General features: G+C 50.4%; 1 protein-coding gene across 1 annotated transcript in view; it reads left to right on the top strand.

Moving 5' to 3' along the window:
* Positions 1-15,526, top strand: part of ITFG1 (integrin alpha FG-GAP repeat containing 1) — a 207,290-nt gene that overhangs the window by 179,382 nt on the left and 12,382 nt on the right. The window contains exon 16 of the mRNA XM_040329507.1: positions 3,062-3,144. Coding sequence (XP_040185441.1) covers positions 3,062-3,144 — 83 coding nt within the window. The remainder of the gene's footprint in view (positions 1-3,061; positions 3,145-15,526) is intronic.

Below are 15,526 nucleotides of genomic sequence, written 5' to 3'. Positions count from 1 at the left end.
TGATGGGGCACCATTCCTCCCACTGACACCAATGATGGGGCGCTATTCCTTTCACTGACACCAATTACAGGGCACTATTCCTCCCACTGACACCAATGATGGAGCACTATTATTCTTATTAATACCAATGATGAGGCCCTATTCTTACCAATGATGGGGCACGATTCCTCCCACTGATACCAATAAAGGGGCACAATTCCCCAGACTGACACCAATGATGGGGCACTATTCTTACCAATGACGAGACACTATTTCTCCTACTATTACCGACAATGGGAAACGATTCCTTCCACTGATACCAATGATGGGACACTATTCCTTCCACTGATACCAATGATGGGACACTATTCCTCCCACTGATACCAATGATGGGACACTATTCCTCCCATTGATACCAATAATAGGGCACTATTTCTTCCAGGAATTTTTTTACTCCCATTGACCCCTAGGCCTTAGAAGATGTTTGTTTCCACTAATGCTGTGATGTTTGTTACAATGGTTTGATCCATTAGAGATAAAGAACCGCTCTAGATAGAGGGATAGACATGCAACAGAGATCTGCAAAAGAATAGCAACCCATAAACAGCCAATGAAAAGTCATCCCTGCAGGGAAGTGTAGTGTGGATGTTGGGGGTTCATTGTAAGGACGGGGCTGAGTCATGTCTGCAGAGCGTGACACTTTGTTCATTAGTCTGCTTTCTAATTGGGGCCATGCTGGGCTCTGCCTGATAAATCTACTTAGTCATCCATCATTAGACATGACTAACATTTCCTAACGAATCCTCTAAATGGCCAGAGAAAAGTCCCAGTACATCCCAGTTTTAAAATTAAAGGGGTTGTAAAGGTTCGTTTTTTATTTTCTAAATTGGTTCCTTTAAGGTCGTGCATTGTTGGGTCACTTACCTTTTCCTTCCATTTCCCCTCTAAATGTTTTTTTTCTTTGTCTGAATTTCTCACTTCCTGTTCGTCCTCGGTAAGCTTCCCCCATCATCCGAGCCGTTCTGGCTGGGGGTTAGTCAGCGTGCTCGCCCCTCTCCCTCGGGACTACATCCCTGTGGGGAGACGCTGTGTTCTGGCTGGGGGTTAGTCAGCGTGCTCCCCCTCTCCCTGTAGTCCCAAAAGAGGGGGCGAGCACGCTGACTAACCCCCAGCCAGAACACAACGTCTCCCAGCAGGGATGTAGTCACAAGGCAGGGGGCAAGCACGCTGACTAACCCCCAGCCAGAACGGCTCGGATGATGGGACACAGTGTCTCCCCGCAGGGATGTAGTCCCAAGGCAGGGGGGGCGAGCACGCTGACTAACCCCCAGCCAGAACACAGCGTCTCCCAGCAGGGATGTAGTCCCAAGGGAGGGGGGCGAGCACGCTGACTAACCCCCAGCCAGAACACAGCGTCTCCCAGCAGGGATGTAGTCCCAAGGGAGGGGGGCGAGCACGCTGACTAACCCCCAGCCAGAACGGCTCAGATGATGGGACACAGCGTCTCCCCACAGGGATGTAGTCCCAAGGGAGGGGCGAGCACGCTGACTAACCCCCAGCCAGAACACAGCGTCTCCCCGCAGGGATGTAGTCCCAAGGGAGGGGGGAGCACGCTGACTAACCCCCAGCCAGAACGGCTCGGATGATGGAACACAGCGTCTCCCCACAGGGATGTAGTCCCAAGGGAGGGGGGGAGCACGCTGACTAACCCCCAGCCAGAACACATCGTCTCCCCGCAGGGATGTAGTCCCAAGGGAGGGGGGCGAGCACGCTGACTAACCCCCAGCCAGAACACAGCGTCTCCCAGCAGGGATGTAGTCCCAAGGGAGGGGGGCGAGCACGCTGACTAACCCCCAGCCAGAACGGCTCAGATGATGGGACACAGCGTCTCCCCACAGGGATGTAGTCCCAAGGGAGGGGCGAGCACGCTGACTAACCCCCAGCCAGAACACAGCGTCTCCCAGCAGGGATGTAGTCCCAAGGGAGGGGGGCGAGCACGCTGACTAACCCCCAGCCAGAACACAGCGTCTCCCAGCAGGGATGTAGTCCCAAGGGAGGGGGGCGAGCACGCTGACTAACCCCCAGCCAGAACGGCTCAGATGATGGGACACAGCGTCTCCCCACAGGGATGTAGTCCCAAGGGAGGGGCGAGCACGCTGACTAACCCCCAGCCAGAACACAGCGTCTCCCCGCAGGGATGTAGTCCCAAGGGAGGGGGGAGCACGCTGACTAACCCCCAGCCAGAACGGCTCGGATGATGGAACACAGCGTCTCCCCACAGGGATGTAGTCCCAAGGGAGGGGGGGAGCACGCTGACTAACCCCCAGCCAGAACACATCGTCTCCCCGCAGGGATGTAGTCCCAAGGGAGGGGGGAGCACGCTGACTAACCCCCAGCCAGAACGGCTCGGATGATGGGACACAGTGTCTCCCCTCAGGGATGTAGTCCCAAGGGAGGGGGCGAGCACGCTGGCTAACCCCCAGCCAGAACAGCTCGGATGATGGGGCACATCGTCTCCCCGCAGGGATGTAGTCCCAAGGGAGGGGGCGAGCACGCTGACTAACCCCCAGCCAGAACACAGCGTCTCCCCGCAGGGATGTAGTCCCAAGGGAGGGGGCGAGCACGCTGACTAACCCCCAGCCAGAACACAGCGTCTCCCCGCAGGGATGTAGTCCCAGGGGAGGGGGCGAGCACGCTGACTAACCCCCAGCCAGAACAGCTCGGATGATGGGACACAGCGTCTCCCCACAGGGATGTAGTCTCAGGGGAGGGGGCGAGCACGCTGACTAACCCCCAGCCAGAACGGCTCGGATGATGGGGGCAAGCTTACTGAGGAGAAACAGGAAGTGAGAAATTCAGACAAACAAAAAAAAACATTTAGAGGGGAAATGGAAGGAAAAGGTAAGTGGACCAACAATGCACAAGATTAAAGGAACCGATTTAGAAAATAAAAAACAAACCTTTACAACCCCTTTAAATCTGTTTCCATTGCACCGCTGTATTATTGCCGATTGCTGGTCGCTCCGTTCCACGGGGATGTCTGCGCACTTTCTATTAGTCACATGTTGGTTTCTCTTTTCAGCAAATAAGGCGACAGGAATGGACGGCGATCATTCCGAATTCCCAGCTCATCGTCATTCCCTACCCCCACCAACAGCCTAAAAGGTAATAACATTGCGAGAGCCAAGTCTAGACCTGTAGCTCATCATTAATATTTATTGTTATTATTGCTCTTCTTTTTTTATTTATTTTGGTTGTTGAATTGGGCTCAATGCACACTGGACGCTAAAATAACATTATAAAATCGGCAGTAGCTTTGCAGGGAGTCTTGGAAGAAAACCATCGGGCCTTCAGGAAAAAACCTAAGACCCACCTCTTCTAAAGGATCAGGACGTCACTGGATGAAAAGCGCCTTGAGGGCCGCGATTTAGTTTGCTTTTTATAGCACTATACAAGTTATTCAGTCACTCAGGGGAGAAGCACAAGAGAAGTCCTGAACATCTCAATAGTGTTGCCCACAAAGAAAAAAAGCCTGTACAGTGGAACCTCAGATTACGAGAATAATCCGTTCCGGGAGAATATCCGCATATCAAAGCGAGTTTTCCCATTAAAGTCAATGGAAACGAAAAATAATTTGTTCCGCATTGACTTCAATGGCATGCAATACCGCATGCGGCCAGAGGCAGGGGGTGCTGAAGAGCCTCGGAAACGGCCAAAAAAGCCTGAGGACACCTCGGCAAACCTCGGAAAGACTTTGGCCCGGATTCAAAGAGATTTGCTCTTTTTTTGCGGAGGCACAGGGTAACGATTTTGCCCTGCGCCCCCGCAAATTTGCGCCGCTGCCCTCGATTCACGGAGAAGTAGCTCCGTAAATTGCGAGGGCGCGCCGGCGTAAGCGCACGCAATGTAAATGATCCCGCCGGGGGCGGGAATCATTTAAATTAGGCGCGTTCCCGCGCCGATCGTAAAGCACATGCTCCGTCGGGAAACTTTCCCGACGTGCATTGCGGCAAATGACGTCGCAAGGACGTCATTTGCTTCAAAGTGAACGTGAATGGCGTCTAGCGCCATTCACGATTCACTTACGCAAACAACGTAAAATTCGAACGTCGCGACGCGGGAACGACGAGTATCCTTAGCATTGGCTGCGCCTGCTATTAGCAGGAGCAGCCTTACGCTAAGCACGCCGTACGGAAACTACGTAACTTGCGTACGCAGGGCCCGTGCAACAATTGTGAATCGGTGTAAGTATGCAATTTGCATACTATACACAGATCACAATGGGAGCGCCCCCTAGCGGTCAACGCAAGAATGCAGCCTAAAATCTGCGTGGCATAAGAGCCTTATGCCACGCAGATTTTAGGCTGCAGTCGGCGTTACGATGTTCCTGAATCAGGAGCATTCATAACGCCGGAGCAAGTAAGCAATTGCGCTGCGTAACCTATGGTTACACAGGCGCAATTTCTTCTTGAATCTGGGCCTTTGTTCCCAAGATTTGCTGAGGTCAGCCGTGCATTTCCCAACATCTTCTATCGGCGACGTTCGGCTCTGCTCGGCCCCCACCTCAGGCCAAACGCGGTACTGCACACCGCTTTGGCCTGAATCCTGCTCGTTTCGCGAGACGACACTCGCAAACCGAGTTACGATTTTTAAAAATACAGCGCTCATATTGCGAAACGCTCGTAAACCGCGTTACTCGCAATCCAAGGTTCCACTGTATTTGGAACAAATGTTCTGGACTAAAGCGGGGTGACAGATTGTTTAGAAATTTTTAGTGTTCGAAGTTTGTTTTTGCTTTTTAACCACATCAATACCGGGCTGTCTCGCCCCCTTCCTTCCCAGACCAATTTTCAGCTTTCAGCGCTCTCGCACTTTCAGTGACAATCGCGCGGTCATGCTACGCTGTACCCAAATGACATTTTTATCATTTTGTTCCCACAGATAGAGCTTTCTTTTGGTGGTATTTATTCACAAATCCACTTTTTATTTTTTGCGATATAAGCAAAAAAAAAAAAGAGCGAAAATTTGGAAAAAATTACAATATTTTCTTTCTATTTTAAAATAAATCCAATGAATTCAAATTGTGGCATAAATTTAAGCCAAAATGTATTCTGCTACATGTCTTTGGTAAAAAAAAAAATCCTGTTAAGTGTATAATAATTGGTTTGTGTGATCATGAGTAAATGTACGCAGGCGATCATGTGCAGATGTGCGCAGGCGATCGTGTGCAGATGTGCGCAGGCGATCGTGTGCAGATGTGCGCAGGCGATCGTGTGCAGATGTGCGCAGGCGATCGTGTGCAGATGTGCGCAGGCGATCGTGTGCAGATGTGCGCAGGCGATCGTGTGCAGATGTGCGCAGGCGATCATGTGCAGATGTGCGCAGGCGATCGTGTGCAGATGTGCGCAGGCGATCATGTGCAGATGTGCGCAGGCGATCGTGTGCAGATGTGTGCAGATGTGCGCAGACGATTGTGTGCAGATGTGCGCAGGTAATCGTGTGCAGATGTGTGCAGGGGATCGTGTGCAGATGTGTGCAGGGGATCGTGTGCAGATGTGCGCAGGTAATCGTGTGCAGATGTGTGCAGGGGATCGTGTGCAGATGTGCGCAGGCGATCGTGTGCAGATGTGCGCAGGCGATCGTGTGCAGATGTGCGCAGGCGATCGTGTGCAGATGTGCGCAGGCGATCGTGTGCAGATGTGCGCAGGCGATCGTGTGCAGATGTGCGCAGGCGATCGTGTGCAGATGATCATGTACAGATGTGCGCAGGTGATCATGTGCAGATGTGCGCAGATGATCATTGGGACATGTGATTTTACTGTTACATATATGGGGGACAGGTGTTTTTACTGTGTGGGGACACTATTTTGGGGGCTTGTGTGTTAACATTGTGTGGGGACACTAGGCTGGTGATCAGTGTGTAAAAAAAAAAAAAGCTCACACTCACTGATCACCAACCGGCTGCAGTGATCCGCTCTCCTCTCCTCACTGACAACTTCCATGTGAGGAGAGGAGAGCCGATCGCCTAGCAACCGGCTCTCTATTTACATCACATGACGGCTGTGATTGGACACAACCATCATGTGATCAGGAGGGCCAGTCACAGAGCCCTCCTGCCGATCGGAGATGCGCCGTGTCCGGGTGACACAAGTGCATCTGGAACGTGCCGCTGCGCGGGCACGCGCGCGCGATCCCCCTCCTTCCGAGGGACTCTCCTGAACGTCCACTCAGGAGGAAGCGCCCACCTGGCCCGGTGGGAAGTAGTAAAACCATGGAGAAGAGGGAGCCCCGTGGAGGGAGTTGAAAGAAAAGAGCTAAAGAGACGAGTTTGTCTTCTGCTTTTATGACGCTTCGGTTTGGCACGTACCCAGACACGGGCGAGTTAATCAGTATTTATTGTCATCATTGAAGCTCGCGTCTGTCTCTATCCCCTGGCATCTCTTCTTCCTGGAACTTGGAGCTATCTCTTCAAATGTATCTTCGTTAATAAGCGTCTATTGATTTTCCTCTCCACCGTGGTCCAAGTTATTTTGGGAATGTGAAGGGAGGCCTGGAGTCAGAACCCTCGGCTGTTGGCACGTAAATCTCTATCATAACGCAGGACAGTTTAGCCACCCGTGCTATTGTCTTTGGAAATTGTTTCGGCTTGACTCGTTAAGTGTAGCAATTAATGAACACAAGTGCTAGTGACACCATTAAGGCCGGCGTCTAAGATTTGTGCCCTCTATTTCGTATGCTGTATACCTTAATGACAAAAGCTGCAGAGCTCAGGATGCATGAAGGTTACTCTTCTTTATAGGGACCTTGTCACCTTGCCTATTCAGGGCCAAGTGACGGCGTCTTTGCAGAGGACACCCCCTTTATACTCACCTTGCCTATTCAGGGCCAAGTGACGGCGTCTTTGCAGAGGACACCCCCTTTATACTCACCTTGCCTATTCAGGGCCAAGTGACGGCGTCTATGCAGAGGACACCCCCCCCTTATACTCACCTTGCCTATTCAGGGCCAAGTGACGGCGTCTTTTCAGAGGACACCCCCTTTATATTCACCTTGCCTATTCAGGGCCGAGTGACGGCGTCTTTGCAGAGGACACCCCCTTTATACTCACCTTGCCTATTCAGGGCCAAGTGACGGCGTCTTTTCAGAGGACACCCCCTTTATACTCACCTTGCCTATTCAGGGCCAAGTGACGGCGTCTTTGCAGAGGACACCCCCTTTATTCTCACCTTGCCCATCATTCCCTCACCGTTTCTTCTTCTATTATAGCCGGTGTTCTGGCGAACTGGTTCCTACCATCAGTATGGTTCCCTCCAGAGTGCGCAGGCGCAATTCAAGCCGACGGAAAGCTCTGAGCAGGAACAGCTGTTCATCAGCTGTAGACGCGCTCGCTCCCGGTGGCTGATTATACACTCTATAGCGGGGGTCATCAAACTCCGGGCCGCGGACCAGTACCGGTCCGTGGCCTGTTGTCGAGCGGGCCGCCATCGGAGGAGGAGGTGAGCCCTGTCACGGACCGCAGTATAGTTAGCAGCCTGTATGTCCTGTGTGTATTCTGCCATTTTTTCCGAGCGCCCGACAATGTCAGCCTATTAGCAAGGCAGGGGGCGGGACGGCTACAGATCGTGACAGAGAGCGAGAGCTGCCAAACTTATATTAACAAGCGTGCGATTGCCTACTTGTTATTATGAAGGGTGGTTTTACATTTTTTTTTTTTTTTTTACAAATATCTGAAAGGTGTGACGTGCATTTGTATTCAGCCCCTTTTACTCTGATACCCCTAACTAAAATCTAGGGGAACCAATTGGCTTCAGAAGTCATCTAATTAGTAAATCGAGTCCGACCTGTGTGTAATTTCATCTCAGTTTAAATACAGCTGTTCTGTGAAGCCCTCAGAGGTTTGTTGGAGAACCTTGGTGAACAAACGGCATTGTGAAGGCCAAGGAACACACCAGACAGGTTAGTGATAAAGTTGTGGAGAAGTATAAAGCAGGGTTAGGTTATAAAAAAGAAAATCTCCCAAGGTCACATCAGACCAAAATTTTACTTTTTTGCCTAAAAGCAAAACGCTATGTGTGGTGGAAAACTACCACTGCACATCACCCTAAACACACCATTCCCACTGTGAAACATGGTGGTGGCAGCATCATGCTGTGGGGATGCTTTTCCTCAGAAGGGACAGGGAAGTTAGTCAAAGTTGATGAGAAGATGGATGGAGACAAATACAGGGCAATCTTAGAAGAAAACTTGTTAGAGTCTCCAAAAGACTTAAGATTGGGGGAAGGTTCACCTTCCAGCAGGACAATGACCCTAAAGTACAGCCAGCGCTACAATGGAATGGTTTAGATCAAATTCATGTGTTGGAATAGCCCAGTCACAGTCCAGACCTAAATCCCATTGAAAATCTGTGGCAAGACCTGAAAATTGCTGATCACAGACGCTCTCCATCCAATCTGACAGAGCTTGAGATATTTTTCGAAGAAGAATGGGCAGAAATGTCCCTCTCTAGATGTGCAAAGCTGGTAGAGACACCCCCAAAAAGACTTGCAGCTGTAATTGCAGAGAAAGGGGGTTCTACAAAGTATTGACTCCGGGGGGCGCCATACAAATGCCCCCCCCCCCACACTTTTCACATAATTATTTGTAAAAAATGTTGACAACCATTTATCATTTTTCTTCCCACTTCACAATTATGTGACACTTTGTGTTGGTCCATCACATAAAATCCCAATAAAAAACAATTTACGTTGTAACTTGACAAAATGTGGAAAATTTCAAGGGGTATGAATACTTTTCAAGGCATATGAATATATATACACATATACTGTACAGTCATACACACCCTGGAGAGGCCAGCGTGTGAAATAACTTGTGTGATACGGACCTATCACAAGTACATCTGGATTACTCAGAAAAACATATGGCTCCAAGATTATACCTTCCACCGTTCTGCAATCACAGCAGAATACCGGGTGCCGGGCTTTGTACCGACCTCTCTTCCTCTCTTCCACATAATAAGCAGTTATGGAAAAGCTTCTGAGAGCGGCCCGGCCAGCCAACGCGACACCCTTTGGTTAACCCCATGTTTCCCGGTCAAGTAACTCGACTCAATCACTCAACACAAGTCCATTACTTGGACCTCCCATGTCCATGTAGACCCCTCACCATAACAATCGGTCACATTAGAATGGGAGCTGCGGTGGCTCAATGCGATTGGCACTGCGCTGATAAGCCATTCACCTCTGCAGCTAGGGGTTCGGATCCTGGTCTCAGCTACATGTGAATTGAGTTTGGTGGTCTCAGCCCGGCTCCCGGTGGGTGTGCTATGCGAGGTAAGCCTGCGCTTAGTACGCCCACCCCCCTCCCACAAAAACCACCACACTTACACGCACTCGAAATTGGGTTAACATGCACGCACTTTGACCACGCGGTCTCTAAAAAGAGAGGCAAAGGACTAACGGGGCTGGTTGAGCAGGCTAGATCCTCTCACTCCCTTATAGGGAGTCTCTCTGCCCCGTTGGGCTTCAAAGCGGAGCAGGTAGGGTGGGCTGTGTGGGAGCAACCCCTCACACACCCACCATTGCCACCCGGGGCATGGAGAAAGGTGGCAGATTGCCTCTGGGGGAGGCCTGCCTACTCCCAACTCCTGCAGTCCGGCTCCTCTCTCGAGTACACGCACAAAATACACTTTAAAAAAAAAAACAATCGGTCACAAATCCTCAGACATACAAACAACCTTGTCGGTGTTACCGGTGAATAAGGCCCTTTATGTTAAAAGTCCGAAGTATAGACTCCTCTTCAGTCTTGTAGCACACAGAAGTAGACGACCACCACCGGGGGCCCCAACATCACACCGGCTTTTGCTGCTCTCTTCAGATCGGGGGGAGGCCTGCCTGCTCCCAACTCCTGCAGTTGGGATCAATAAACAAAAGAAGGCACACCGGCCTAGAGCATTTTCATAAAACCTTTTATTAGTGTAAAATAGGGGTGCAACGGATCAAAAAACTCACGGATCGGATCCATCCTCGGATCAGGAGTCACGGATCGGATCATTTTCGGATCAGCAAAAAAAATGTATGAAAAAAAGTCGGATTCAAGTCTGGGCTCTAGCTGGGCCAATGGCTCTATATGGTAATGTCCACCATTGCCCCCCACTCGTCTCTGTAATGTCCACCATTGCCCCCCACTCGTCTCTGTAATGTCCACCATTGCCCCCCACTCGTCACTGTAATGTCCACCATTGTCCCCCACTCGTCACTGTAATGTCCACCATTGCCCCCCACTCGTCACTGTAATGTCCACCATTGTCCCCCACTCGTCACTGTAATGTCCACCATTGTCCCCCACTCGTCTCTGTAATGTCCACCATTGCCCCCCACTCATCACTGTAATGTCCACCATTGTCCCCCACTCGTCACTGTAATGTCCACCATTGCCCCCCACTCGTCACTGTAATGTCCACCATTGTCCCCCACTCATCACTGTAATGTCCACCATTGCCCCCCACTCGTCTCTGTAATGTCCACCATTGCCCCCCACTCGTCACTGTAATGTCCACCGTTGCCCCCCACTCGTCACTGTAATGTCCACCGTTGTCCCCCACTCGTCATCACCATCACTGTTCCAGTCCAACATTGCCCCCACACTAGTAAACACTGTTATAATAGCCAGTTTAACATTGCCCCCTTTAGTAATCACTGTAATATAATAGCCAACTCACTGTACTTGCACTGTAATGTCCACCATTGTCCCCCACTCGTCATCACCATCACTGTTCCAGACCACTCCAACATTGCCCCCACACTAGTAAAGAACACTGTGAGTCCCCATCCTTCATAGCGGCGCTCACTTTTCCCCCTCAAGCTTAACACGTTCATCCTGATTAAGGATGAGCTCCGGCGTGTTCGCATAGAACACGTGCGGAGCCCGCCAGGAAGTCGGCACCCGCGCTACGCTAATCACAGCCAGGCAGACATTTCCCGGTCTCTGCAGCCGAGCATCGGGAAATGTCTGCCTGGCTATGATTAACGCAGCGCGGGTGCCGACTTCCTGGCGGGCTCCGCACGTGTTCTATGCGAACACGCCGGAGCTCATCCTTAATCCTGATTCCCAGAGCGCCGCCAAGACAGCCAATCCGGGCAGCCTTCCAATCAGAGAGGGCGCTCATCACGCAGGCCAATCAGGTGCAGAGACGGGACATCCAACCAATCACAGCCGATCTGTGATTGGTTGGGGTGGAGCAAGATGGCCGCCGCTCCGGAGCTAGGCCGAAGCCGGGGACTTTCCTACGCGGATCGCGTGGTGTGCCGATCCGAATGGGGTGACCCGTTCGGATCACGGATCGGTGACGATCTGTTGCACCCCTAGTGTAAAATAATACAATGCTTTCAATTAAAGTACACAAAACGTGCATTTCACACAATCCACAACGCTGTAAATGCGTCTATATTCACCTGGGATGAAGCTTACTTGTCTCTGACGTCACCGGGCATGCGACGCGTTTCTGAGTGGTCAGGCCGCGGATGACGCGGCTGCCGCACTCCTTTCTCAAGCTGATGACCTAGCTCGGCTATTTACGGAAAACTGTGCGACATGGGAACTTTTTCCCAACACGTCAATCATCTAACCCAGGGATGGGAACGCCCAGTCCCGCAGGAATCGGAACCCGGAAGCCGGGGAGAAAATCACAATATAACGGTATGAAAAAAAAAAAAAAAGACCTGCATACTGTAAATGTCGTTAGTATGCTGGATGCAATGTTAGAATTTTTTTTTAGGGTGAACCCCCGCTTTAATGTGACAAGTCATTTTCGGCGACGTGTCATTTTGGTCAGGATCGGCACTGGCCGTTGGTACAGTCAGCTCTGCCTATGGGCAGAATGAATAGAATGGCTAGGAGTAAGGGGAAGTGACTCGGGAAGCACGGCTATTTTATTTATTTAATGATCTGCAGAGAGACTGCTTCTTGTCTAGAGCTCTGCAGAGCATTACCTTCTCATGCGGCGAGCAATGTGACCGGCAATCCGGCGCACCCTCTACTTCCACACAAAGAAAAGACACATGAGTGGAATTAAATCTGACCCCTGGGAACTAACCATCCTGCAAATTATAATAATTATTATAATTAGCCCCCTCCCACACATACCACTGTGTCGGATACTAGGCCGCTAATAATAATGTGCGTGCAATTTTCCTGCCAAAGTGGGGATTTTCTTCGGCTGTGCAGGAAAAAAGGTCACGGCGGGCCTGCTCGGTATTATTTAAAGCACCTGTCCGCCGATTTCAACATATTAGGTGAATTGCAGCAAGTAAAATGCCGTGCCTAAAGTGGCCAATCGCAATCCATTTTGTAGAGGCCTATTAAATGCTGATTTGTTGTTGAGGGTGAGTTTGGGTTCAGCTTTGGGTTTGGCCAGGGCCGGTGCTACCACTAGGCAAACTAGGCAGCCGCCTAGGGCGCCAGGCCACAGGTCTTCCTACTCTCTTCTCTCTGCAGCAACCAACTAAGTGTCAGCGTCAGCAGGCACCCGCCGCTCCATTCGCACCTAGTGTCAGAGGCGCAGCGGCTGCGGAGGACTGTGGGCCAGATTCCCGTACATCCTGCGGCGGCGTCGCGTAAGCTATTTACACTACGCCGCCACAACTTACAGGAGCAAGTGCCGTATTCCCCAAACACTTGCTCCGTAATTTGCGGCGGCGTAGTGTAAATGGCCCGGCGTATGGCGGCGTAATTCAAAGGGGGCGGCTAGTATTCAAATTAAGCGCCCCCTGCGCCGATTGAACTGTGCATGCGCCGGGCTGAAAAACAGCCCAGTGCGCATGCTCCAGCTCACGACGGAAAACGTCAATGACGCCGACGTGAGCGTCATTGACGTAAAGTCGTATTCAAGAACGACTTAGGAAAACGGCGTAACCGACGGAAAAAGCCGACGCGGACCCGACGCCATACTTAACATGGCATACGGCGGACTGGCGTAAGGTTACCCCTCATATGGCAGGGGTAACCTTACGCTTACGGAAACGACGTACGCGACGCAAATTCGTTCGGGAATTGGCGTATCAGGCTCATTTGCATAGTCAAATGAGACCTGAACGTAAACGCCACCTAGCGGTCAGCGTTGTATTGCATTTAGGATCCGACGGTGTAAGTGATTTACACCAGTCGGATCCTAGCCTAATTCCGGCGTATCTTGTTTTGTGAATACAAAACAATGATACGCCGGCGGGAATTTCGAATTACGCCGGTGTATCTGTAGATACACCGGCGTAACTCTTTTGAGAATCTGGCCCTGTGTCCTGACTCCCGAATAAATGGAAGCAAGCAATCATTCATTGATGGGCACTGGTGAGGCTGCATTGTTGGGCGCTGGAACAAACACTGTAGCTGCTGACTTTTAATAAGGACACTTACCTGTCCTAGGCACCCGCGATGTCGGCCCCCCGAGGCCGATCCCTCGATCGTGGCAGGTCCCGGCACCGCTATCCTCACTAAGGCAAACAGGCCTTGGGGCTTCACTGGCCGTTTCCTACTGCGCATGCGCGATTCGCACGGCTCTTTATGAATGGGCGGCTGTTCTCCGGGATACACACAGTTCCCAGAAGACAGCCCGTCCCATTCCCCAGAACACAACGCGAGGAGGACAACCAGCCGCGGACTAGGAAGAGGCAGATTAGGAAGGTCGCCTAGCAACCACCACTTCTGGTAAGTAAAAAAATATATATTTTTTTTCAATTTTCTTTTTTTTTGCATTTTTTTGTAATTTTTTATTTTTTTTTAGGGTAGACCTCCACTTTAACCACTTAAGGACCGCCTCCTGGGCAGATTGGCACGGCTGGGCACAGGCACGTACAGGTACATCGCCTTTAAGAGTCCAGCCGTGGGTCACGCGCGCTCCCGCGACCCGGTCCGAAGCTCCGTGGCCGAGGGACCCGCAGACCCGATCGCCTCCGGTGTCCCGCGATCGGTCACAGGAGCTGAAGAACTGTGAACACCTTCCCCATTCTTCACAGTGGCAGTGTCATTGATCTTCTGTTCCCTGATATAGGGAAACACGATCAATGACATCACACGTCCAGCTCCGCCCCCCTACAGTTAGAAACACACATGAGGTCACACTTAACCCCTACAGCGCCCTCTAGTTGTTAACTTCTAAACTGCAATTGTCATTTTCACAGTAATCAATGCATTTTTATAGCACTTTTCGCTGTGAAAATGACAATGGTCCCAAAAATGTGTCAAAATTGTCCGATGTGTCCGCCATAATGTCGCAGTCACGAAAAATATCGCTGATCGCCGCCATTAGTAGTAAAAAAAAAAAAAATTATAAAAATGCCATAAAACTATCCCCTATTTTGTAAATGCTATAAATTTTGCGCAAACCAATCGTTAAACGCTTATTGCGATTTTTTTTTTTACCAAAAATATGTAGAATACGTATCGGCCTAAACTGAGGAAAAATAATGTGTTTTTTATATCTTTTTTGGGGATATTTGTTTTAGCAAAAAGTAAAAAATATTGCTTTTTTTTTTTCTAAATTGTCGCTCTATTTTTGTTTATAGAGCAAAAAATCAAAACCGCAGAGGTGATCAAATACCACCAAAAGAAAGCTCTATTTGTGGGGAAAAAAATACGCCAATTTTGTTCGGGAGCCACGTCGCACTACCGCGCAATTGTCAGTTAAAACGACGCAGTGCCGAATCGCAAAAAGGGGCAAGGTCCTTAACCTGCATATTGGTCCGGGGGTTAAGTTGTTGCACGTCAGCAGCTACAGTATTTGTAGCTGTTGACTTTATTTATTTATTTTTTTCAAACAGGGTCAAGATTCTCTTTAAAGGGGTGGTTCACACTAAAAACTACTTTTTCTTATTACACTGGCCCCCCACATTACAATACGATTAAGGCTATTATTATTTTTTTCCTGCTGTACATACCTTTGTACAGCATATTCACCCGTGGCATCCGGGTTGCGAGTCCCGCGGGAGTGGGCATTCCTAACATGTCTGTGATTGACGTTTTGCCCAAAAACGAGCTCCCCCCCGTCGCGTAAGCCGCGTCACGATTGGCGAAAGGAGCCGAACGGCGATGCGCATGCGCAGTATAGCGCCGACTCGCCGTTCGGCTCCTTTCGCCAACCGTGATGCGGCTTACGCGACGGGGGGGAGCTCGTTTTTGGGCAAAACGTCAATCACAGACATGTTAGGAACGCCCACTCCCGCGGGACTCGCAACCCGGATGCCACGGGTGAATATGCTGTACAAAGGTATGTACAGCATCAAAAAAATAATAATAGCCTTAATCGTATTGTAATGTGGGGGGGCCAGTGTAATAAGAAAAAGTCGTTTTTAGGGTGAACCTCCCCTTTAAGTGTTACAGGCTTGTTAAGGGGATACGTTTTTTTTATGGAGGGGGGGGCAGTTTATTTGTCCAGGTGCCTCACGCAGTAAACTTCCAGAGCCAGGCGTCCGATGATCGGAAGAAAAGCATCTCCCAGAACACCAAACAACCAGAACAAAGATTATTTTGCACGCCGCAGGGTTGCCCGGTACACTAC

Source organism: Rana temporaria, chromosome 11 (assembly GCF_905171775.1).
Source record: "Rana temporaria chromosome 11, aRanTem1.1, whole genome shotgun sequence".
Taxonomy (NCBI): Eukaryota; Metazoa; Chordata; class Amphibia; order Anura; family Ranidae; genus Rana; species Rana temporaria.
This window is presented reverse-complemented; position numbering and strand designations above follow the sequence as displayed.